At 38.5% G+C, this 25,148-nt stretch overlaps 3 protein-coding genes across 7 annotated transcripts in view; all 3 read right to left on the bottom strand.

Moving 5' to 3' along the window:
* The window catches only part of fnip1 (folliculin interacting protein 1), a 40,682-nt gene extending 32,386 nt beyond the window's left edge, over positions 1-8,296 (bottom strand). For both annotated transcript variants that reach the window (XM_067608573.1, XM_067608575.1), the window contains exon 1: positions 8,091-8,296. In XM_067608573.1, coding sequence (XP_067464674.1) covers positions 8,091-8,182 — 92 coding nt within the window. In that variant the 5' untranslated portion in view covers positions 8,183-8,296. The remainder of the gene's footprint in view (positions 1-8,090) is intronic.
* A 521-nt stretch (positions 8,297-8,817) lies between these two features.
* On the bottom strand, positions 8,818-12,753 carry LOC137195881 (uncharacterized). Of its 3 annotated transcripts, XM_067608564.1 has the most exons (9): positions 12,379-12,753; positions 11,910-12,004; positions 11,113-11,485; positions 10,894-11,028; positions 10,310-10,349; positions 10,077-10,132; positions 9,866-9,897; positions 9,728-9,766; positions 8,818-9,438 (listed from the first exon to the last, which is right to left on the bottom strand). In XM_067608564.1, exons 1-9 carry the CDS (start codon positions 12,476-12,478, stop codon positions 9,400-9,402), a joined length of 909 nt encoding a protein of 302 aa, XP_067464665.1. In that variant the 5' UTR covers positions 12,479-12,753; the 3' UTR covers positions 8,818-9,399. The 3 variants fall into 3 exon arrangements, with proteins under 3 accessions (XP_067464665.1, XP_067464663.1, XP_067464664.1); XM_067608562.1 differs by having other exon boundaries at positions 8,818-9,766; positions 12,379-12,750; XM_067608563.1 differs by having other exon boundaries at positions 8,818-9,766; positions 11,916-12,004; positions 12,379-12,750.
* Positions 12,754-17,195: 4,442 nt separating this feature from the next.
* The window catches only part of acsl6 (acyl-CoA synthetase long chain family member 6), a 38,625-nt gene continuing 30,672 nt past the window's right edge, over positions 17,196-25,148 (bottom strand). For both annotated transcript variants that reach the window (XM_067608560.1, XM_067608561.1), the window contains exons 13-21: positions 24,541-24,675; positions 23,918-24,013; positions 23,495-23,567; positions 20,700-20,788; positions 20,120-20,236; positions 19,830-19,973; positions 19,460-19,561; positions 19,278-19,349; positions 17,196-18,722 (exon numbers count right to left, since the gene is read on the bottom strand). In XM_067608560.1, coding sequence (XP_067464661.1) covers positions 18,582-18,722; positions 19,278-19,349; positions 19,460-19,561; positions 19,830-19,973; positions 20,120-20,236; positions 20,700-20,788; positions 23,495-23,567; positions 23,918-24,013; positions 24,541-24,675 — 969 coding nt within the window. In that variant the 3' untranslated portion in view covers positions 17,196-18,581. The remainder of the gene's footprint in view (positions 18,723-19,277; positions 19,350-19,459; positions 19,562-19,829; positions 19,974-20,119; positions 20,237-20,699; positions 20,789-23,494; positions 23,568-23,917; positions 24,014-24,540; positions 24,676-25,148) is intronic.

Below are 25,148 nucleotides of genomic sequence, written 5' to 3'. Positions count from 1 at the left end.
GCTGATAAAGGTCATAACAAAGCAATCAAGTTTCCTTGACTGCAGTGAGTCTGACATCAGCCTACTTACTGACCTCAAAGAGCCCTCTTGCTCCCTCTGCACTGCCACTGGAACGTCTGTGCATGTGTGTGTGTGTGTTGGTGTTTGTTAGAGACAGAGAGACAGTTACATAAATATCCCCTCGGTCCAAGCTGCGTGACGTTCTTCCGGCTGTGTGTGACAGAAGTTTCTGTTAGGCCCGGCAGCTTCTCCTCCAGTCATGATATAGTATTTTAAAAAGGCATTTTTATGGCATTTTTGCTGCAGACAACATCAAATGTGCAATACTGTCATAAAAAAGATTTTGACTGTGCACCAGAAACTACTAGTATATAAATTACTACAGAACTACACTAAGACACTGACACACTTTTTTTTAGGTTATCTGCATTAGACTAGTAGAGTTTCATTGCTTGCCCCGGTGTTAACAACCACTGCAGATGACAACACCGTGCTAGCTTTTCTTCTGTTAAAATATTATTTACTATAAAAAATCTGGTGTAGATTGCAGATACAGATTGCATAAAGGTGGTAACACATGACTAAGGTAGAGAGTGAATACTACAACCTCAGACACCGTGAGAACACAACATACATGGGCGATGTGACAAACCACACAAAAAGATATCTAGATGAAGTAAGGAAAGTTTTCCATAAGGGCAGCCTGCTCTGTAGGTGATGACTGCTGAGGTGACTTGTCCTGAGAGAACACTGCACAGCAATACTGCCAAAATGATATCTCAACACTCTTAAACTGACAGCATGACAACCAAGGTCTGAAATTAACACCCGCCAAGCACCAAACGCGGGTAGATTTTCTGTTTGGCGAGTAAACCTCAGACGGCTATCAACCACACTGGCGGTTAAGTGTTTGCGCCAAAATTGTTATGTAATAAAACATCTAGCATGATGGCTCAGAGGAAATCACTCAAGTTTGTCTCTATGCAGTGTTTTTTATGTAACTCTAAACAGTATTGTAAAATACCGTATAGGACATCAGCTACTCGACATCGCAGCTCTCCATTAAACTGTCACTTGCCGCTGGTTTGCTGCTAGCTATCGTTAATTAAATAGTTATTAATACCTTATTATCTCAATGAAATGTACTGAAATGAATGTTTTGGCCGGTAAAAATATGTTTGGCCTGTGGATTTTTTCATCTACCAGCCCCTTAACAGGTGAGTCAAAGAGTTAATTTTGGACACTAATGGCAACTGTGTATTTAGCTGTGTATTTTCTTGATAAACTGCCTGATGTATCACAAGTTTAATACACACGTATGAGTCCTGGCTGTACAGTTAATTGTGAGCTCAGTTAGTAGCTCAGTCTGTGCTGTGATGCTACTTTCCCATGATGGTACAAATGCATTATGACTACTAGATATGCATCGGTGCAGTGAAACAGAAGAACAGAGATCACATCTTATCTTTACATGGATGCGCCAATACTTCACACGGTCTGCCGGCTTTCCATGTAGAGGCTGGTGTATCTGTGTAATGCTAAATAGGCTGAAATTAACCCTTCAAAGAGGGAATGCTTTGCTGCTGGAGAGGCCAAGTCTCACATTCTGTGCCTCTTGTCACACCAACACTTAATGCTGAGCTTCCTAACAATATAGTAAACAGCAACTCCCTCCAGGAGCTGACCCACAAGGCCTGAAAGCACCTGACTACCTGCATACCTGCTGGTTTCACTGTTGGTTATGTCACGTTACAGACTTCTGCATTCCAGCAATCACATGAGTCTGAGTAGGTGAAGATGCTGCAACGCCCAGAGGCTACTGCACTCACAGCAAAAATACATTCAAACATCGACTGTTTTTGTGAACAGACTCGTATAACTAGAGGTTGATATTAGCTGGAATCAATCCACAGTAAAGAAGTCAGTAAGAAATGTTGTAACATATCAAGATTTACATAAACATTACATAAAGAAAATTAAATCTGCAGAGTAATACTTAATCATCAGCATACTGTTGATGTTCCTCCCTGCGTAGTGTCCTTTACAGGTCCTGCAAGGAGCTCTACTTACATGTGTTTATCTTTACACTGTGTGTGAGTATGCAAGTGTGAGTCGGTATTATTAAATGACTATGTGTACGCTATGCCTTATTCCTGAGTCACGGCTTCTTCTGAATCAGCAACACATGACAGAAGGGAGTGACGATTATTGAGTGTATGATTGTGTCTCATAAAGAATCACATGAACGTATCATCAAAAGAACTGAACAGGAGTGGTGACAGCTATGTAGAAATCATGGTGTAAGTTCAATTTTGCAGTTTGCAAAAACAGACTTTCTTTAAAAAAATGTGACATTTTAAAAACGGAAGTGCTCTTTACATCTCAAAATCATCAGATTTTGACTATTAATGACTGCAACAAGTATAATACATTGAAATTGTCTTTCCTCTTTGATCCAGTAACTAATCAAAGGGATACAAAGTGTAGACATGATAATTTCTCAGCCTTACAGCAAAGTGATTCTACTGTCAGTCAGCACATCCTGCCTCCCTGTCAAAGCACCTCCCCCACATGCCTCCTTGTCACTTGTCTCTCTTTCCTTTTCTCTCATCTGGAGGCTGAAAGTAGGCTAATTGGGTGATATGACAGAGTGAACTTTTTGGTTTGACTTTCAGGATCCCAGCAGACGCTCTAATCACACTGCTCATTGTCTGTCCTGTGCTGATAAGGATTTAGATAAGATTTACTCGACAAGGTTGAATGTAAGGATTTGTTTTTAAACTGACATTCAAGGTTAAAGAAAAGTGAACAAGCAAAATGAACAAACATGAGATATTTCTTTGATGGAAGATGTCATTAAAAGCATCTTTACCATGTTCTGACAACATAGTCTTAGAAAACAAAAAAATCGAGGGTTCTTAAAGTGAGGGTCAGATGTCACTGCAGAGCCTAGAATAACCCATAAAGATCAGTACTTCAAACTAAACTACTGAATATTCAATGAACGATTCAATTTCATCTAGAGCTGCAAGGATTAATCTATTAGTTACCAACTATTAAATTAATTGCCAACTATTTTGATGATCCATTAATCATTTTGAGTCATTTTTAAGAAGAAAATTTCCAAATTCTCTGATTCCAGCTTCTCAAATGTGAACATTTTCTGGTTTCTTTAGCCCGATGTAATAATAAACTAAATATCTGTGGGTTGTGGACTGCTGCTCTGGGAAAACAAACAAACAAACAAAAAAAAAAACATTTGAGGACATCACCTTAGGCTATGGAAAACTGTTACTGACATTTTTCACCACTTTTTGACATTTTATTGACCAAACTACTAATCAATTAATTGAGAAAATAATCAACAGATTAATTGCTAATTACAATCATCGTTATTTGCAGCCCTAATTTCATCAATAACCAATCAATGAATCAGTTTAAAAAAAGAAAATCAATGCCATTGTACTGCCAGCCTAATAAGCCATCCATTACACCTGTTTGTTCATAACAATAAAGGAAACAAATGCTGAAGTCTTTGTAGTAAACTATGACTGACTTATATAACCAAATACGACATGAAAATAAATGTCCAACATCACTTGAAAAGTAACACCGTCCACTGATCTTATTATGTGGTGTACTGTGCCTTTGCACCGTTTGTGAGGTCCTGCTGCCCTTGTATCATGTATCAGCATTAACTGTGAAACTGGAGACTGTTCAACAAAATAAAGTCTTGATATTTAATTTGATTTACAAGTTCTCCATTTTTACAATTTGTCAGGTGTTGGTATGGTCATATATCAGTTCACCTCAATCTAGAAAGGCCCTAACAACCAGCCAATCGACAACAACCGAGCTCAATATCCTGCAGTGAGTGCAATATGGGCAGTGCTTGAATTGATGTACTCACAAAGTAAGAGGACATGCAGGCCTAACTAGATGTTCAGCCAACATATTAGCACTCATCAGAATGCTACTGCCTGTGTGTCGTGTGTGTGTAGCTTTTACGTAAAACTATATCTTTACCATGACCCTGCAGTTCTGAGAAGCCCGAGTGTGGCCACTTAAAATACCCCTGATAGGAACCTGATGACAGCCGCTGTCTTTACAGAACCCTGGCAGGCCTGCAACATTCACACACACACAAACAAACACACACACAGAAGCAGGCAGGCTTCCAATGCGAAGCTATACGTGACATATATGTGAATGTGCGATGCCAACATTCTTTAAATATGCATAAGTAATAATAATACTGAGTGAGGCAGTGAAACTGACACACACACACACACTTCTCTCTTCTTATTCAACTCGCACCTTTATGCCAGTAACTGAGAACACAGCCATGTGATCGGCCCACAAACATGACAGCTTGAGATTGATGAAAGCCTCACATGACACACCGAGCTATGAAAGTACGCAGTCGAGGTGGAGGAAGGACATCATGCCAATCAGGAACCTGAGACACTACTTCTCCTGTAAACCGTCAAGGAACAGGTTTCTCTATAAATAAATCTGGATGTGGTGTAAAATTTGGTTCTGCAATAAGCAATATAATATGTAAATATATAATTTTCACAGATGAAGGAGGATTCTGGGATATGTTGCTTCCAGAGGTCAGCTGCACAATCATATCAAATCCAATTTGGTGAGTCTACAGTACATTTTAAAAGCACCACAAGGTTTTAGTTATTTTACAGACTAGTGCCTATTTTATATTATCTTGAAAATGCAAAGTCCACCTACAAAATGAAGCAGGTAAAAGCTGGCTTTTAGAAAAACTTTATTTTCAAAGTTTCTCATGACAAAAACTAGTGATCTGGTTCTGAGAATCTATGCATTAGGAAGGAAAGTCAGATGTTTATTTCGACAACAATAAGGGTGAAATATTCAGAACGGCTTTATCCGTATAGCATAACTTGCTTCTTAGTTTCAGATAAATCTTTTGCTTTCAGACACCAATTTTCCCTTTTGAAACACATCTTGCACACACAACTGTCATTCTCTCTCTCTCTCTCTCTCTCTCTCCCCCTCCCTCTCTCTCTCTCTCTCTCTCCCTCCCTCACTCTCTCTCACACTCACACACACACACACTTTTCTGTATGGCCCAGGTCAAGAAGGAAGTTTCCTCAGCGGGCACTGGTGGTAGGGGGCAGCCAGGACAAGCAGTTTGGGTGTGGGTGGGGAGGACAAAGCTGTTGGCTGACGCTCAGGCCTCTGACTGGCTGCAGTATGAACCAGGAGCTCTCAGTGTAATGTACAGTATGCTGTCCGTGGTCAGGTTTGAAGCCAGGGCTTTTTAGGCTTTCCTACCAGGGTCAGCCAACCTGCTGCCCTCTGTGGTATTCTGGACGGCACGGTGTTGTGCTGTGGCAGATCTTTGGGTGATGCATTATGCAAGGCAACAGGGTTACAAAACAGCAAAACTTTTTTTGAAGACCTTTTTCTTCATCCCCTGCCAGGTTTTCACTTGCGTAGCACCCAGCTAGATCTCTGGGAATTTAATACTGAACTAGATGAAGCCCAGCCCTTACTGGACTTTTTAGGTTGATGCCTAAACTGATATTTGAATGTAAAAAAAGACAACAAAGTAGGCTATTCAAAAATCAGTAATACACATACTGTTTAACACACTGTTTTATTATTTTTTAAATTACATTTTACATGATCTATTAGTGATAAGCAAACATTTACTTATAATACTGGTCCTCCCGATATATTAGTCTGGCTTAAAGAAATCTAGCCTGAGAATGTTAAGTTAGACCAAACATCCACTTTGAAAGCAGGAAGCGACAGGGTTTTCATTATCATGATCATTTTGGTATATATAAATATATCTCATTTCCTTCATTTGAGTATTTGCCTGAGGAAAACCTATGTTGCTTAATGTCTCTAATTAAAGCTTAAGGGAACTCCAGTGTGCAAGTACAACATTATAGAAGGACAACCTCCCAGAGAAGTTCAGGCTAGTGTCTTACTTGAAATTTATGCCCAAAGATAATTATAAACCTCAATTTATTGTTTGTGTTTATCATTATTATTATTATTGGTGGCATCGTGTCTAACTGGATCCACTCAGCTTTTCCCATCCTCCACTTTTACACCATCATCAGACGTTCTCTTCTTCCCTCTGATCCACTAATTTTATCTGATCCCAAATCCCTTATAAACATAAATTATGTATTCTAGCCTATTCCTGCTACCACCCAAGTGTCCTCTCCATCCACCTCTCCTTCTCCATGCCTTTGTCTCCTCACAGTTCTGCCTTCTCCAAAGCAGTTCATGGCTGATGAATGGGGAACTCATGCCAGAAGTACGAAGAGCACAGCTGACCACCGAGTTAACAGAAACGCCTGCTGTCTGCCTGTTTGCTCTAGAATTGAGGCCTGCCAGCTACACACATACGCTCACAGCATTTATATCACTGGGTGCAGGGCACCTTTATGACCGTGGAACGTGCTCTGGCACAGACATGGGCCAAAGTGCAAGCGGCACCAGAAGGAGGTGAGCTTTCAGGTCCTCTGGTAAATATATCTACCATGGGTGATGGGCTGAGAGCAAAAATTTTCCGATGCAAGTGTATTTAAAACTAAATAGAGCAATTTCCCCTTGGTGCCAGACCTGACCCTGACCCAGAATGTGTGTAAGAACATGCACAGGGAAACTGCAAATCAACTCTGGGAGTATAGAGTATCCCACTGGCCAGCTCAATGATGCATTGCTCACTCAGGTTGAATTTAGCCTTAGGGTACTTCAATAACAAGTACTTCTACTGCTGCTAGTCACATTACTTGTTAATATGAGAAATGCTTCATGCTTTGGCTGCAGAGATAGATGTTGAATTTAATAATTTTAGACCATTAATCACATAATCCCTTTTTATTATAATTAGTTATTCTTGTAGCCAGCAGCAGCCTCTGCCGTGGATGCACAATATCATGGTAAGCCTGTCAGTATTGGGAAATGGCTGCTTTATAACATCATGACTGATCTCATGACTTTGCCTGATGCAGCACTATGACATAGAAGCTTTTTTAAGGTTAAAAAAAAACAAAGCGAACAAATGCTATTCCAAATACTTGTTACATCTTTTCTACATTTGAAGTTGAAGTAATTGCTATACATCTGCTTCAGTGAATGCCAGACACCTGCGACCAGTACAATACTATTGTGTTTATGCAAGGCATCACTCATGTAAACTAAACAATCCGAACAAAACATCCGATTCGGCCGCTTTAAACACACAAAAGCGTTTATCTGATTATTTTTTTTAAAAAAGTGTGCATTCACAGTCTATGGTCAGTCCTCGGAGGCTGAAGCCCGGCTTGTCGAGGATCTGTCTAACTATAGTGATCACATGTGCTTCAATACAGAGCACACAGTGTCCTCCGCTGCTGTCTGACGGCGCTGGCAGAGAGTACAGTACCGTCGGTAGGACTGACAGAAGCCAGCTGTACTTTGCACCAAGTTATCGGGGCTATTGCTGGCGATAAGCGACACAAAGCAGCGTGACTGTACTGTAGTTGTTTTCTTCCTACCACACAGGCTTAAATACTGTTACCCCAGAAACACAAAGAGGGACAACGGCTCAGACAAAGGAGAAAGCGGGACACAGCTTCTGCAACTTATAAGCGATTATACCGATTCGCTGATTATACCACAAGTCTAAAAAGGAAGGAAGTGTTTATTATCAACTTATTATCAGCTTATTATCATCAACACACGAGCTACAGCACTTGTGTAAACGAGGAAAAAAGTGCTGGCTAACGCGGTAAGCCGAGTCCCACCAAGAAGAGGCAGCGTGTGCAACAGCAGCAGCCAGCAGCAGCCCCGCTAACGTCTGGTAGCTAGCATTAGCGTGTTAGCTGACCTCACCAACAGGCACAAATCATGAACAAAACTATACAGCGTTGATTTGTAAAGTGCCCGCGAGTTTGAAATATTCACCACGTCCAAAAAACTCTGTCATGCTTCCAAACACCACAGCGAAAGTGATAAATTACGTTAGCGTACACACGTACAACGTTACACACACACACACACATACATACACGCACACACACACACACACACTCACATAAAATAGCTACCTGAAAGCTGGGTCCTCTTTGCTACATCTCGGGGGCGGCGACGAAAACGCATTTCTCTTGTTGAAAAGTTTCTGGAAGAGAGTCGGAGGCATTTTGTACCAAAATAAATTCGGTACAGAAGGTCTCTTTTTCTTTTCAAATCCAAGAGCAAATCTTGTTCCTTGTAACTGTCTCCATGGGTGTCACAGTCATATGACAGGCATTAGTCACAGGAGCTGCTTGGTAACCCACTACATTTTTCTGATTGGCTGACCGGACGCTGCTGCTACTACAAAATACGTGATTGGCTGGTATTTTTGGTCCCGGTACCACGTGGTCAGTGGATTCGCTGTGTTGATGTTTTGTCGGGCATCGTGACAGCATGACATTTATTCACATGAATCAAACAAGTGCGACCCGCTGAGATGCTTGCAAGACACGAAGATGACCCACTAGAGAGATTAGTTAATTAGTTTAGCCAGAATTGTGTTAAAACAAAAGCAGATCCAACGAGGCTGATCCGTGTGTTTTCTGCGCATATGAACATCATCTGTATATGAAGTAATTACTGTCTTTATTGATTGCTGCAGATTGTTTGTTGGTTTTAGTGATGCATCTAAACCTACAAAAACTTTCTCAGATATTTTAGTCGGTCATGTTTTGTTTACAGATTAAATGAACAAAGTCAGCTCTGTAGCTAAAGTTTTCCCACGTATACATGATGAACTTCAATAATGATTAAAGTGAATCAAAGTGAGTTATGTATTTATTGTACATTGTACATTAATTTTATTTTTATTTTTTTATTAGACATTTTTTTCTGACGCTCATAAATGAGTGAAAGCAGAGATAGAGGACTCACAAATATAGAAAACTACAATGAGAAACCTAAAAAAAAAAACCTTACATTCTATCTTTATATTTATCTTACATTACACCTTAAGATCAAACACATATGCAAGAATAGTAAATAAAAATACACAAACATATTTCACATATACATTGGAAAAACAATCAGTCAAAACATGAGAAAGGATGGCTTATCTAAGAAAACACAGGTCTGACATCTAGTGGTCATTTTGCACCATGCATTTTTTTCTTTTTTCATAGTGTTAATGCAAATTAAACAGGAAATCCGGTTTGCTTGAGTGTTTACAGTGCGTGAAAATAAAGAGCAAATTGAAAAGTGTATTTCATAAACAGATATATTACAACCAACTGTGTGAATTGGCTCTGTCCCTTGCCCAAGTACACAAAACCATTGCTGGAGCCTTGACATCCTGTCTTCAAGTACACACATACTACTTTTTACTTCTTTCACCTTTCAACTTCACACTTCATGGGACAGCAGGTTCTGTGCGTTTAGCAGCTGTGAGAGGAAATAATGAAAAACATCTGAGTCTAGCACATCTTTGTCTTTCTCTCTGAAAGAACTCATCCCTGTCAACATCACTGACAAAGTCAAAAAGTTTGGCTTGTTCTAGGTTGTCTTCTTTTGAGCTGATCTCATCCGCCCCGAATGTGTCTGCATCAGGCTTAATCTGCTCGGCAGAGCTGGACTGACGGACTGGCTTGCTCTCGTTGTGAATAGTTACTTTCATCGCTGGGATGGTTTTTGCTTCAAAGGTCTCGGCAATGACGGGGCTTTTGAACCATACCTTCTTCTTCTTGCACAAAGTAGACATTCTGATGCTGGGCTGCAGGAGCAAAATTATATTTGAGCAGAATGACTCAAATGAAATTGTATACATATTTGAGATGACATGTAATAGATGATAGCCAGTTGCTTTTCTTACCTTTGGTGGTGTTTTCCTCTTGAAGGCTTTTTCTACAGATTGAGGAAAGAAAAACACAAAACTACTGATTATGATTTACATTCACTGTACTGAATTTATGTTTATGTTTTGAATTTATGAAATGTAATAATATATATAATAATATTTGTTTCATTATGAGATTGTACAGTTTCATATTCAGATACACATCTTGATAAATGAGACTCTTTACCTGATTGAAATGGGTCCATATGTGTTTTAGGCTCAACCTCAATTACTCCATGGTTACTGCACAGAGAAAAGTACAGTTATTGCACCAGTTTTGCTCATGTACATCAGTGTGTACATCAGCATGCACATACTGTACAATAAACATGTCTTTTCTGGTGACTTGATACCCTCTGAGCCATCACCGATCCAAAAGTATCGGCACAACAAATGTTGCATGTTACCTAACAAACCTACCTGAGCTCAGAGTTCTTCTCAACGAGAATGGTAGAGGCATCTGCAGACAGAAGTTTAATTCTTATTAGACAATAAGGATGATACTAAAAGTTGGCTCTTGTTAAAATAACAACTTGAATCTGAAAATATATGCTGTCAATGTTGTTTTTTTCAAGTAGTTTTTTTAAAATGGGATTTTAACAGTTGGTGGAAGGCTCAAGCATCACGAAACTCACCCAAAACATACCGTAAATAATACTGTAAACCTTCAAACTTAAAAAGACTATTTTACCAAATGTATTTCTTAGACTCCAGCTCAAGCTACAGCTGAACAAGAGTTAATACATTTTAAATCTATGATCAAAATGCCTTGATAATCAAAAATAATTTAAAAAAAACCTTGAAACTATTTCAACTCTAAATAACTATCTAATGGGGTTTGAATATCCTGAAAAATGAACTGTGATGACCTAGTTTCTTATTACACCTAGTTTGCTGTTTTCCCTCATCTTAGCAGTCTGTTTTATTGTTCAATTAATGTCTTTTTTATTGTGTCTTGATATTAAACAACAAGAAACGTGCTTGGGATTTTCTCACACTATTACCTATGATGTTAGAAATGTTGGGGGGATGATGCATGTGGATGCTCTCAGCATAGCTCACATCCAGCAAGGTGGAATTTTTTATGTGACGATGGAGGCCCAGCATATCATCCTCAATGGGGAAAGTCAACGTTTCCACTGTGAAGAGAAGAGAAGACAAGAGAAATCATTGGAATAGAATAAGCCTGTAATTTGGTCATGTTTTTACAATTATACACACACCATAGTTCTCTTTTCTGAAGATTTCCGGGGAGGGAAGACTGCTGGAAGTTGTAGAGGTGGAAGAGTAACATTCTTCCTCATCATCATCATCCTCATCAGAGCTGAAAGTCGTGTCTGACTCCATGCTAGAAGTTATGATGCTCTCCGGTGGTGTCACTGACAGGTTTTGCTCTTCTTTAACTGGCTTTTCACCAGATTTAAAAGCCTCTGGGTCAGGGGTCATCTGAACAGCAGGGTGACCTGATAACACTCGACGGCCAGATTTTTTATCAGCTGGCGCAGCAGGCAGGACGGCTTTGTCTCTGGGGTTTTCAGTAAATGCAGGGCCACTCAAGCGTAACACAGATTTACAGTGGACAGGTGTAATGCTGGTCTGTGTGTGTGTTTGTGTGTGTGTGTGTGTGTGTGTGTGTGTGTGTGTGTGTGTGTGTAGGATAAGCATAGAAAAGGAAGTGAGAGCACAACAAAAAATGTTTGAGAAACTTGGCAAACAACTTGAAATTAAAATATTAACATCCCAGAAAGACAATGGAAACTGTGTGAAACAGATGTCTACATACAACAATAATATTAAAACTAAAATAAAATGGTTGAATTCAGTGTTTTTTACTTGTTTTAGTGATATCAAAGCTCCCTGATTTTATTCAACATTAATATGCAGGATTCCCATACAAGAGAACATGGTTTATGCATGTCAATATTGTTATTATGGAGAAAATATTCTATAGATATCAGTGTTTGTTATGCATACATGGAGCAAAACATATCAACCTGTATCTCTTGTTTAAAATACTCACCCACACCTGGTTGGTTGTTTTAACATGCATCTCCTCCACCTCTGGTTCTTCTGGAAATGCTTCATAATGCTTATTGGATAGAAGTCTGCTGTGTTCTGAAATTTTGAATACAGCGATGTAGTGGAGAGTAAATCCAGCTAATAGTTTTATCATACTGTTAACTGTATGCTTCATTAAAAAAAAACAGAATATGCCTACAGTTTATTCACTTTTGTAGATTAGATTAATTACTTCTAAAGCATTGCCTGCGTTATAGGAGGTTAAATAGGCCTAGATTTTAAGTTGTTAAAAACTAAAATTAGAAACACAGTTAAATTAATGATGACAAAGAAAGCGAAGATGACCATTTTACAATTAAATACCAGAGCACTCAAAACTAGCTCAGCTACCCAATCATGTTTCATAGCATATTTCCATTTCAGTGTGCGCTAAAGCTGCCATGTGTGTCTTTGGTGTGTTTATTTCTTACTGTTTCCTCTGTCTCGTCTGGTCAGTGCTGGTTTCATGGGTGTATCTCGTTTGTTTTGTAATCCAGTGGCACGTCCAACACGGCTCTTGAATCGCCCCATTAAAGAATAAATCAAATCTAACTCCGAGTTTACAATTGACTGTGGTGCAGAAATGCGTCTATGTAACGTCAATTATCTGCTAGTACGACTTTAAAGTTAGAACAGATGCTTGCTTGCTGCTGTCACCTTAAAAATTTAACATTTTAACGTTATTTCGTGAGTACTGAGAAAGTAACAGCCAAAAATCATGGCAGGATGCTGAAAAAATAGGTAGGTTACTATAAGTTTCTGTCTCTGTTCTCTGGGCGGTGCTTAGCAACTGCGCACACCTGCAGATTCCATCTGTCAATCACCTGCTGACCATATATTTAAAGGTATAATGTGTAATTATTCCACGTCAAAATGTCTATAAAAAAAACAAGACCTATGTTATATATTTTGTTGAGTTGTGTACTAACATTATCCCAAATGTTTCCAACAATTTTCAAATCCAGAGAAATCTGTAATTTAATCAAAGTAACGGACCGTTTCATTTGGTCGCATGTCAATGGCGTCATACCTCTACCAAAGAGTGAACACGCACAAGATGCATACGGCGGCGCTGTGTTTGTCCGCTACAATGGCATCTACCAAAGAGTAATTTACACACATACAAGATAATACATTGGCGTTGTGGTTGCTCCACAGAAACTGTTATAAATTGACTTTTATTCAGTTTTAAGCCACCTTTTCATGATAAATTTAGGTCGCTTTTAACTATATCTTTTAGCCGGAAGAAAGATTTTAGTCATTGGACGTCTGGATCTTAAATTATAAGAGAAATAAACCGAACAAGTGTTAGCAGCGGCTCGGCTAACAGCCCATATCTGGTCGTCACCGTACATCATCGGAGAAACAATGATTTTTTAGGTAAAACAGCTTTAATTAGTATTTTGACGATTTCAATCTGCATGTACGTCCTCTGCGGATAATTCGGCTCCCGAGAGAAACCGGCCGAACATCTGGATCTAAAGTTATAAGAGAAATAAACCGAACAAGTATTAGCAGCAGCTTGGCTAACAGCCCATACCGGACATCCGGTGGTTGCCGTACATCGTCTGAGACACACTGATTTTTAAGGTGAAACAGCTTTATTCAGTGTTTTTACCTGTAATCTCTGGGTCCGTTTGTTCTGGAGAGGAGGAGACCTCTGCGGGTAATTCGGCTCCCGGAAAAACATCTTGAATGATTAACACTGGAGTAATCCTATCCCGGTGAAGCTGGTTATTTAACAACGAAGACAACAACTCCCATGATCCCTTGTTACTTCACACCGTCATCATACTCCGTCTTTTGTTATTGTTTTGATTGAGAGACCCCTAGTGGCTGAAATTACATATTATGCGTTTAAAGGGGACCTATTATACTCATTTCCAGATCTATAGTTTTTTACTGGGACTCCCTTAGAGTAGCTTTGCATGATTCACAGTCCAATTTATTTTATACTGGCCCCTCAGTTCAGCCTCTGTCTGAAACAGGGTACTTTAGCGTTTGTATATTTAAGACCCGCCCTCCCCATTAGACCACTCTGTTCTGATTGCTTAGCTTCCCAAAGCTGCGTCACAGCCGACTTCCAGCCACTCCAGAGGCTTTGTTTAAATTTTCCGATATCGATTCATAAAATCCGAGATTGATCTTTAAATATATGCCTTTTCTCATGGATTTTAAATCCGAAATTAATCCAGATATCTGCCTTTAGGATTGGCGGAGCCTTCAGTGGAGCAGCTCCCGCTATGTTCACCAAGATCTGGCCACAATATCTCATTGTGTGAAATCTTGTGGCCACATGTTGAACATGGCGGAAGCTGCTCCCCTGAAGGCATCGCCAAGGCTGTTGCACAAAAGCTTTGTGAGACAATCACAGCAAAGTGTATATTTTCCTGAGGTATTAGTGATGTTTACATTACAGTAGATGTGTTTGTAATCATCTTATTCACACTGGCTGTCTGGTGATTCGATTAAATCTTAAGTTTAAGACTGTAGAGTCTGTAGATATTCACTATATTGTGTTGACTGCTGTAGTGTGTTAACCTGACGCACCAGATGGTTTGTTACACTGAACCATCTGAGAAACTGTTTGGAAAAGGGCAGGCACTTCAAAAAAATACTTGGCAGGTGATTGGATGAACCATCTGTCACCGTCTTACCTTATGAGGCAGCTGGATCTGTGAGATTGGGAGATAACAAGATCACGAGAGAATCCTCATAGGATGCTGATTGGTCTGAACCACTGGTGGTTTGGACACAAGCGCATAACTTGAGGTCTGATAAGATGGATTCTTGCGTGATCTTGTGAGCTTGCAATCTTGCAAATCCAGCTGCCTCGCAAGGTAAATGTGGTCATGTTAAATAAAAAGTAAATTAATGTAGCTGCTTTGGGGTCAATTCTTAATGTAAACATTAATATTTTTAATAATGCACCAGTTAAAGGGTTCCTTGTACAATTTACAGCATTAGTTCTCAAAATCTCTTTCATATCCAAGCAAAACTGGTATTGTAACAGAAATATCCCCAACTGAATCAAATCAAGACCTTGTCAATAGAAATCGAATTGATACTCAGCCCTAGTCGAATTTCACCTCTTTTTCTCGTTCTTTACTCAAAATGTCAACTTCTCAAATACATCCGTACATGTTTGAGCCAGAATCCAATCCGAAATATGAAAATGACCACTTAAACAACACATGGAAAAACCCTAGCAACAACCTTAGCAACCAAGGCAATTGAATGTACAGCCGTTTACGGGCACCTGCAATGATCTGACCTTAACTCGTCAGCAAGGTGGTAAAAAACACCACAAACGAAGCGTTCAGAGCTGTTGAAGCCCTGGCTTTTGACTTGCAGGGAGCAGTTCTACATATGTTAACCTCAAGTTTTGGAACTTTGATACGATGATGATTTTTAACATATCTGACATCATGACAGTATATAAATAGGAGAAAACCACAAAAAACATAATAGGTCCCCTTTAAAGTTGTAGACTAAACAATCACTTTTTGACACAGGTGCACAGGTGTCTCAAGCAATTACAGCCATGCTCTCTGGACATTTTTATGCGTCTGACTTGATTAAAATCTATTTTTTCAAAGATTATTTTTTAAAGTGTTCAGTGGATGTTTTGTTACATTGTATCTGCTTCGATGCTGGTGTAGTTGACAGATGTTATGAGTGTATGTATTATCACTAGTATTCACTGCCATCTAGTGGCCACAGTGAGTTAATCCAATATTAAAAGTGTGAATTTCAAATTGAGGATGTATTTGTTAAAGGTCCCCTCCAGACATGTTTCAAGATGTATATAAAACAATTTTCTCTGAATAATAATTTGTCTGATATGGTTTTTCCACAAAAATTCAATTATCTTGTTAAAATCCTTAAAATTACATCTACTCTCTCTCCCTCATTAAAAATTCAATAATCTATAAATATGCATTGAAAATATATTTCATTTCAGTAATTTGCCAGCTGGACACAAGATGTCTCCTACTTCACTGTAAAGTCCATTCTCAGTGTTTGTGCACTGTAGGGTTCAAGTCTATGTCACACGTGTAAGTTAAATATCGGATCAAAATTGGTTTCCAAACTATTTGTTATGTCACAAATCATGCATAGGCCCACCCCTTAAAATTGAATTTTCATTGACTGCAGAGAAACTTTTCACTTTCTGCAGATAAATGTGAAAACAGCCTTCTTGTGTCAAACTCATCATTCTGCACAGTGAAGCTCAAACATCCAACTGCAGGAACAAGAAGAAAAACATTTTTTTAGTGGAGGGGAAATTTAAATACAAATCAAAATTAGCGTCATTATTACAGATGATAGCAGTGATATCGTAATTGGAAATAGTTGTAGGTTATTCATATCGATATAGATTAGTTAATGCGTTTTGGTCTGCAGTGGTGGAAAGTAATTTCCTACAATTTTGGTACTTGGCTTGAGTATTTCGATTTTATACTACTTTATACTTCTGCTGCACCACATTTCAGAGGCAAATATTGTCATTCTTACTCCACTAAATTTGACAGTTTGACTGGTTATTTTCAGATTAAGATTGTACATACAAACATATAAGATTATATAATGCAATGTTAAAGAATAGACCAGTGGTTCTTAACCTTTTTGGCTTGTGACCCTTTACAAAGCCTCTGGTTAGGACTCCTTGTCGTATTTCAGATGTCTACGAGCTGCCAGCAGGTTCCTCCAAAGATGCATTTCCCTTCTAAACTTCTCAGATGGTTTCATTTAAATAATAGTTTGAAGTCTTAAGAGTAGTATCTAATGTTTCACAAGAATACAAAATGTGTGCTAAAGTTTTTGTTCTTTCCTGCCACATTAATCCTCTCATGATCAGATTTATCTTTGACCCTTTGACTCCCAGGTTGGAAACCACTGGGCCAAACTACTATGTTATAAAAAACTGAATATAAAGTAGTTAAAAGTAGCTCCACCTTCACCAGCTACAACAGTAACATGCTGCTTATGTATTCATACAACAGTACTAACAATCTAATATTATTTTTCAAAAAAGAGTACTTTTACTTTTGATGCTTTAAATACATTTAGCTTATACTATTTCTGTATTTTTACTTAGTTAGAATATTTAATGCAGGACATTTACATGTAATGCAGTATTTTTATTTTATATTATTGGTACTTTTACCTAAGTAAAGAATCTGAGTACTTCAGTACTTCCATTTTCAAACACTGAATACATCATGAAAAGAAAACATGACACTAGTTTAAAATCATTCCAGATTATCTTTTATTTCATTGCCCTTGTCCAATTCCCTGCCCTCCCTTGTTCTTATTGCTGCACTCAATCATTACAAGGATATGGTGCTGATTCCATTTTACAGCAGAATAGATAAATAAATAAGTACAATTCATCTCACTACACGCAAAAAGAGAGAAAAAAAAATCCATTCAAACCATTGATTTAATAAATATGCTTACATCTAGCTGTCCTCATTTATGTACATCCACATTGTTTATGCTTTGGGACGGTAATCAACTTAGAAAGCCTATACATTACTTCTATATGTAAACCCTCCAGAAAAAACAAAACAAAACATTTCTTTTGTTTAAAAGTCGACGGTTGTTCTATTTTCCTTCAGTGAGTGGAATTCATCAGCTTTGCCTACGTTACAAAGCCTTGCACTAGCAGCAGTGGCTGTGGGCAGCCGCATACAACCTGCTTTAATGGCCACAAAGACATCTTTTTCAAGTCAAATGCTAACGGTCCCAGCATTGCAGGGCAAACTGCATGCATTGCCCTGAGCCCTGGTTTTGCATTATTTCTTTTTTCCCCCGTTTACCTGACATAATCTTTGTGCAAAGATGGATGAGAAAGAAAGTTGTACTGGGAGTGTGAATCTTGATGATTGTTACAGTATGCCAGTCTTTCATATAAACAAGGAGCACGCATGCTAAACTGATGATCGCAGCCATGTAGAGATGAATGAATGAATTAATTAATTAATGAGAGAATACGTGAACTGTAATTTGGAAGTGGTGCTAACATCAAGATGCTCTACAGAGAACAGTGTGGACTGCAATGATTTGAAAGGCAGGAGCTGCTACTTTTCTGAACTTTATATTAACTTTGACCTCAAACAGGAGGATGTGGTTTTGGACTAATTGCACAACATCTGGGTTGAAGTTTAATCCCTTAATGGCACTGCTGTCCATAGTTTGTTCAATCAAATGAAAATCTACTGTTGTCCACTGGGAATGAAGTCCATTACTGCCCCACAGGGTTTCAGCATTATCACACATCTAGAAATCTCCTTGAGCTACACTATAGACAAAGACATCACGCTTGCTGTCGTACAACTGTGGATTTAACTCGTTTTAGGCTGGAAGGTTTGGAGTGATGGAGGAGAGAAGAGAGGCAGAGTGATAGTAAGAAGGAATGGACTGCTCAGTGTAAAAAGTGCTGATGAGTTTTTGCTGCTGGGGACAGAGCTTTTGATGGTTTGTTTGGGTGGATAGCAGAGAGCAAGTTTGGCTTGTTTTCCCCAAGCATGTTAAGCCTAAGGTGTCACATATCTGTCCCGATGCAGGTCAGTGGTCATAGAAGATCTTAGAGTTAAGATGCTTGAAGGGAAATGAGGTCCGCCGGCCTTCACATGGAGATGCTGCTGTAGAGCTGGTCGATCTTATCCTTGAAGAACTCCTTCAGCTCCGGTCTCTTAGCCTTTAATGTTGGAGTCAGGAGGCCGTTTTCAATGGAGAACATCTCGTTGTGGATGTAGATGTTCTTCACCTTTAATAGGAAAAATCATTAGAAATCATCAGAAAAGATGTCAAAGTTAAGGTTGTTGACATTATTACTTTCATCAAGAACAATTTTAGTCAGCTTATATAAAGTTAAAAAGTGTATATAACATGTCATATATGCAACAAGCCATATTCAAAACAAGTATCTCTGTTTACAGATAACACAACTCTTAACAAAAGATGATGCAACATAATTATTTATGTAACACGCTTTCAGAGACACTCTGTTTCACATTCATAAACATGATGATGTTTATGTTTTGCAGTGTACAGTAACTACAGTATATCTATAACCTGCTTCAGTGAAAATATTTGTTTGTTCGCTTATCCTGAGTGATTTGTGAACAACTGCCTTGCTCAAGGACTGTACAAAGATATACAGTACATGGTCATATTATAGCCTCAAGACCAAGGTTTTTGTACATATTTCCCAAGGAAAATACGGCCACAACAAAAGGCAGACCAAATATCCATACTGTATATTTTTGCCTAAAACCCAAACATATAACATACAGTTACAGTACAACAACCGCATGCTTACCTGCTCAAAAGAGTGCAGGCAACTGGCTTTGCCGAGACGCACCAAATCTTCAAGGATTGCCTTCTTCAGAACCTGTTAACAAAAGAAGTACTCTTCCTTAGAGCATTCTCAACATCTATTATTAACAGCGTTATTTGGGGGTTAATTGTATTGAACAAGTGTTTGAGCCACGTGTCACCTACTGTGTTTTTACAGAGGTCTTTATAGGTGCCTAGTATGCCTTTCTTCTTGGCCCATTCAGGCATCACTTCTGGGTCAGGAACCACAATTCCCACCAAACAGGACTGTGTTGATCAAACACAAACATAAGATAAAAATGTCAAAAGATTGTGTGCTAATCCAGTGTCAAAATCAGCACCAGATAAGTGAGCACGTACTTTATTTGTCATGGTTTCATATGGAGTAAGAACTTAAGAACTCTCAGGTTCTCAGGAGCCACTAATATTTTCACGCCTTGGAAAAGCTAAGAATCTGAGCTGGAAACCTGCGCTTATCAAGGTCTATGAGACATCAAGATACTGTGTTTGTGTGTGAGTGTATCAGTGCTCTTACCTGCAGGCTGTCTCCATGAACATAGAGCTGTGCCACAGGTTCACTCCTAATGTAGATGTTCTCGATCTTCTCGGGGGAGATGTACTCGCCCTGCGCCAGCTTGAAGATGTGCTTCTTCCTGTCAATAATCTTCAGCGTGCCATTCTAGAGAGAAGAGGAGAGGTTAAACAAAAAGATGACGAGAGGAGGACACAGGATAAAAAGTCCTCCTGTCAACACATTAAAACTTAAAATGGATCACTATTATTATGCCTAAATAATGGAGTCTGATGTGATCTGTATGTACGTACAGGTAACCATTTGCCGATGTCTCCAGTGTGGAGCCAGCCATCTGCATCCAGCGTCTCGGCAGTCCTCTCCGGATCTTTGAGGTAGCCCTTAAACACATTTGGTCCTTTCACACAAACCTGGATGGGAGATTAGAAAAGTGGACAAAGTTAAAGGAAGTGGAGGTGAAATATATGCACTGTATCTCCTGTACAAACACTAACACATGTTTGTAAAAGTAGGAAAAAGTAATGCCTTTTTTATTCTTATAATAATGTATATATGTATATTAAACTTTTTTCCATCATAAAATGCATTGAAAAAGCTTAGAGGAATTATTTTTCTCAATAGTGTTAAGGTTTCTTTTTGTGTGTTTGCATATAAACAAACCTTTCTGCTTTAGTAACAAATTTACAGTGTTGTTGCTGTTTTACACATCTCATATCTGACCTTGTTTCTTTATCTTGGCATTTTAAGATATTCAAAGCCAGGTGGCATTGTTAAACTTGTAATGAGCTCAGAGTTAACTTTCTAAACGTGCGCATGCATAGTCAGACTATGCATGTATATACAGTATGTTTCTTTCACATTCATGTTGCTTACCTCTCCCTCCCCCTTAGAGGCAAAGTAGTTCTTCTCAGGAACATCCACCAGTCTGATGAGGTTACATGGCAGCGGGGCCCCGACATGACCTATGAGTCAAAACAAGAAAAATCATTAGAAACTCATCAAAATAACTTCTTCAAACCTCATATTTTTCATAGGACAGATAAATAAATAAAATATCAGAACTGAGCAGCAGGGGGTGATGCGAGACTACATTTTGATATCAGATAACACTGATGAGTGTTATCTAACAGTCTTTTAATTACTGCCTCTGCCGAAAGTAGCACAACAGGCTGAGGCACTATTTACTGCCTGATATGCAAACATACAATATGTAATGTGCCATTTCACTCCCAGTGTTTGTTTCACCTAAAACATATGAATTCAAAGGCCAAGGAAACTAATTTCATTTACATGAGGAGCTTTTTACATTTACTTAAGCAGACTTTTACTACATTATGTTTTCTTCTTCTTCAGTCAAACATCAGCAAATGAAAAGTACTTGTACTTGACTACTCTTTTCATGTTTAATGGATGCTTCCAGCTGCATTTACAGTAAATACTGTACATTTGTTTATTCGATTACTGATTCAGACAGAAATTCAGACCTGTGTAAAAGAAGAAAATAAATTTGGCTGATAAAGACTTAACTGTCTTACAAGCCAAAGTAGCTGCTTAATACTAGGTAAAAGGTCAAAGGTTATGATTGAGAACTACTGTATATTCCAGATCAACAATTACATTAGTGTTATTTTACAAATTAGTTTTTCTCAGGGATTTTTACTAAAGCAGATTTTACTGCAAACTAAAGTAATCAGGCTTATAAAAGACAGGTCAATGAGTTGACCTTATATGCTCGTATGACCTTATATGGGACTAATAACACAGTAATTACACTATGCTAACACTAAAAGAGCTCTTACACACATTACGAAACCCTTATCACTGAAACCGTCCGGCTGTGCAAAAGTGACCTATATATGCGTTGTATCTCAGTATGTCTGATCAATATCTTGAGTTTCAAGATAACAATCATGACTCATCATCTCCACCTCCACCTGTGCTCCAGGAACTAAGTAGATTTACTTACTGAATTTAAAAATAGATCAAAGTGCTCATTGTAGTTCACCCATTGACCATTGACCTTATTTAATACAAAAACACATGTTGTTGAAACTCTGTCTTCACAGTGTAAACAAATGTATCTGGTTCACCAGCCTCCCTGGAGCAGCACTGAGCTGTGTGGTGATTTTGGTGTAGTGTTATTTCGTATTATGTGTTCAGTGATATTCATGCATGACCAGACTCAGTCACAGTGAGCTTATTATAAGCTGGACTGCAACTACGTAGATGCACATGGACAAAAATGTGAAAAATCTTCTCTTCCGTATGTGTTGGTTGATTAGCTTTCTCTGGAATAAACAGATTCCATGTTGGAATACATCTTCCCAGCATCTGGTTGCCATGATACCAGCCTGCCACAACATTTCCCTCACCCTCTTACCCCCATTATAAAATGACCTTTTACTACGAAAAAGGTCATTTTACAATGTAATATTGACCTTTCCGTCACAATGATGAATTGAGCTCCCAAACTACTTAACACTTGACAAGGTTTCTGATTGTATCAAATAGAAACCACAAGAATTATAAAAATGTGGAATTTCTGTATGAACTTAATTTTTTTTAAAACACTTTTTGGAACTTTTTGAAGAAACATTTCAAAACTTATTATGTAGACCTTTAAATAATCACCATTTTTTTGTGTGTGTCAGGTCCTGTGCATTGCAGTTCACATTATGTATACTTTATTTAGATTGTTTAAAGTAGATGTTACTCCCTAATAGGTCAATGAGGGGTAGTTTATGTGTTACAAGGTATCTTTAATAATAATTATAATTAACATTTCTAAAAGTTATACTGACCTTCAAAAAAACAACACATTATCTTCAGAATATACAACTGAAATAAGAAACAGCTGTAAGGTATTCAAATGCAACAGTTTATTTTAGTTTAACTGTGGCCATAAATCTATACTTTTATGACTGTCTTCAGAGGAAGACATACTAAATCAGACAACACAGCCTGATTCATTGACAGCAATAAGTCTACATAATTATATATAGCTTACATGGAAAATTACCATCAAAGCCAAGAGGTTTAACACAACAGTGCGGTTCACTAGAGGGAAAATATAGACAGGGAGCTACTTGTTTTTGTACACGCATGCTCACCTTGGCATTCACCTACAAAATAATTTTAACTGTTAATAATGTTGCCTAACAGCTCTTTCTTCTCTGCCTGTCTCATCTTTTCAAGCCTCTCCCTTTTTTTCCTTCTCCATATACTGTATATATGACAGCATCAGCCTCACTCTCTCTGCTGAGTTTTTCTGATCTGTAAAACATTTACTTGGAACAGAGCTGATAAGGCCTGAGAGACTGTCTGAGCAGACACATCATTATCCTAACAGCTGTGACCCTCATGATGCAGTGCACAGTCACAATTTTGAACTGATCATACGCAAGTTTATGAGGTAAAAAGAAGCATGGCTAACCTGATTCTGCATCTTGATAACTGTCGTGAGAACAATTATCAAGGTTACAAACCCAGTGACCTCAATTAGAATATTCCAACGTAGGAGTTGTTTATTCCTTAAAATATGACTCAACCTCATCATCTCTAGACCTTTGAACTGAGCTTACAGTCAAGTAAACATGTTCAGTAAGTCTGACAGAGATAAGAAAGAGCTGACTTTCTTTTCTAGGCTTGTTGCATTAAAACTTTCTCACCTGGGGTCCAGTCTCCAGGTGTGGTGAAGGTGCAGCCAGCTGTGCATTCTGTCTGGCCGTACGCCTCGTAAACCTACGCAGACACAGACAATGAGGAGAGAGAGAGTAGAGCATTAAGTGCAACTACTTAATGTATTTGTGGGTGTATATGTGTATCTGTGCATGTTCTGACTGATATGTACCTATCTTTGTGAGGACTCATTTGAGTTTTAGATTTTTAGGTGAGTTCGTCTCGTTATTATTTCTTCAAAGGGCTATTTGATAGTTCAGACATTTAGGGCAAAAGTTAGAACTAAGGTTAGAGTAAGGGTTTGGGTAGTTGTGAGGTTAGTGTTAGTGGTTAGAGAATCTCCACAAATATAGAATTATAAACATGCAGTGTGTGTGTGTGTGTGTGTGTGCGTGCGTGTGTGTGTTTGTGACCTGGCATCCCAGAGCTGCTCTGAGGAATCCCAGGACATTGGGCGAGGTAGGAGCCGCTCCTGTTATAATCATCCTCAGTCTTCCTCCAAGGCTGGCCTGTACAAACACGTCATTAATACAAGGGGGGCGCAGTTATTTTCTGTTTTTCTCAAAAAGCAAAAAATTTCCTCAGGAATTTCTTAGTGCTCTAGGAATTTCTTTATTTGGCAATATGATGAAGATCTGATAATAATAATAATAAAAAAAAAAAGCTTGAAAATTCTATGAGTTGTTCTCATCACAACTGACACATTTTACTGTAAATGACATTAAACAAGGTTGTCTTGCAGGTTGTGTGGAAACACAAAGTCCAGGTGAAAATCTGTTTAAAACATTCAGCAAAAAAAAAAAAAATTTTAAATGCAAACAAAATCAGAGAGTCCTTTCAAACAGGTGTTGTGACATAAAATCACGCTTGGAGTGCAAGGGTGGAATTCATCATTTACCTTAAATTTGTCTCTGAAATATTTCAAGATAAACTCTAACAAATACACAGAACCTGATGAAATTAGCAGTGGAGGTGTATCAGCATACAGGAGGTTCTGCTGTGGTGATGCTGTTGCAGGATGTCAAACGCTATTTACCTGAATCTTACTGAAGAAGATTTTGTCCCAGATACTGTCACTGCGAATGATCCCGCTGCTGACCTCAGCACCTTTTCTCTTGGCGGCAAAGTTGAGCAGCCAACGCTTCAATGGGCTGTTAGCCTGGCTGAAGATCTGCAGAGGAGACAAAGACAAAACACACATTATTTGGTTAGGGACAGTCCCCTCTCTTTCCACCTGCTGAAAACACTGAAATCTATTTCACTTCATTGCCAGTACATTAAGAAGTAGGCAACACTACTCTCATTTCAAGAACACAACTTTAATGTCTCCTTTTACATTATTCTTCATTACAACTCTCTCATGCACTACTGAAATGCATGCCGCAACTTCACTCTATCCTTAAAACCACAACTACAGTATTGAAAAAGACTTCACATGACTCATAAAGTAGTAGCAGTAGTAAACAATTTCATTTGATTATCAAACCACAAATGCCTGTCAAAGTGGGTGAGTTTCACAAACAGTGCCAGTTTTTAAAGCTGGCATTTTGTTTCTGAAATACATGAGCTGAACCAAACAAACTGAAATGCGCCATCATCTGCAGAGCAAGCAAATAGCAGTTTCTTTGAAAGCCTTTCCTGTGC

The sequence above is a fragment of the Thunnus thynnus genome, chromosome 13 (genome assembly GCF_963924715.1).
Source record: "Thunnus thynnus chromosome 13, fThuThy2.1, whole genome shotgun sequence".
Taxonomy (NCBI): Eukaryota; Metazoa; Chordata; class Actinopteri; order Scombriformes; family Scombridae; genus Thunnus; species Thunnus thynnus.
The sequence above is the reverse complement of the archived record's forward strand: the minus strand, read 5'-3'. Positions and strand labels throughout refer to the sequence as shown.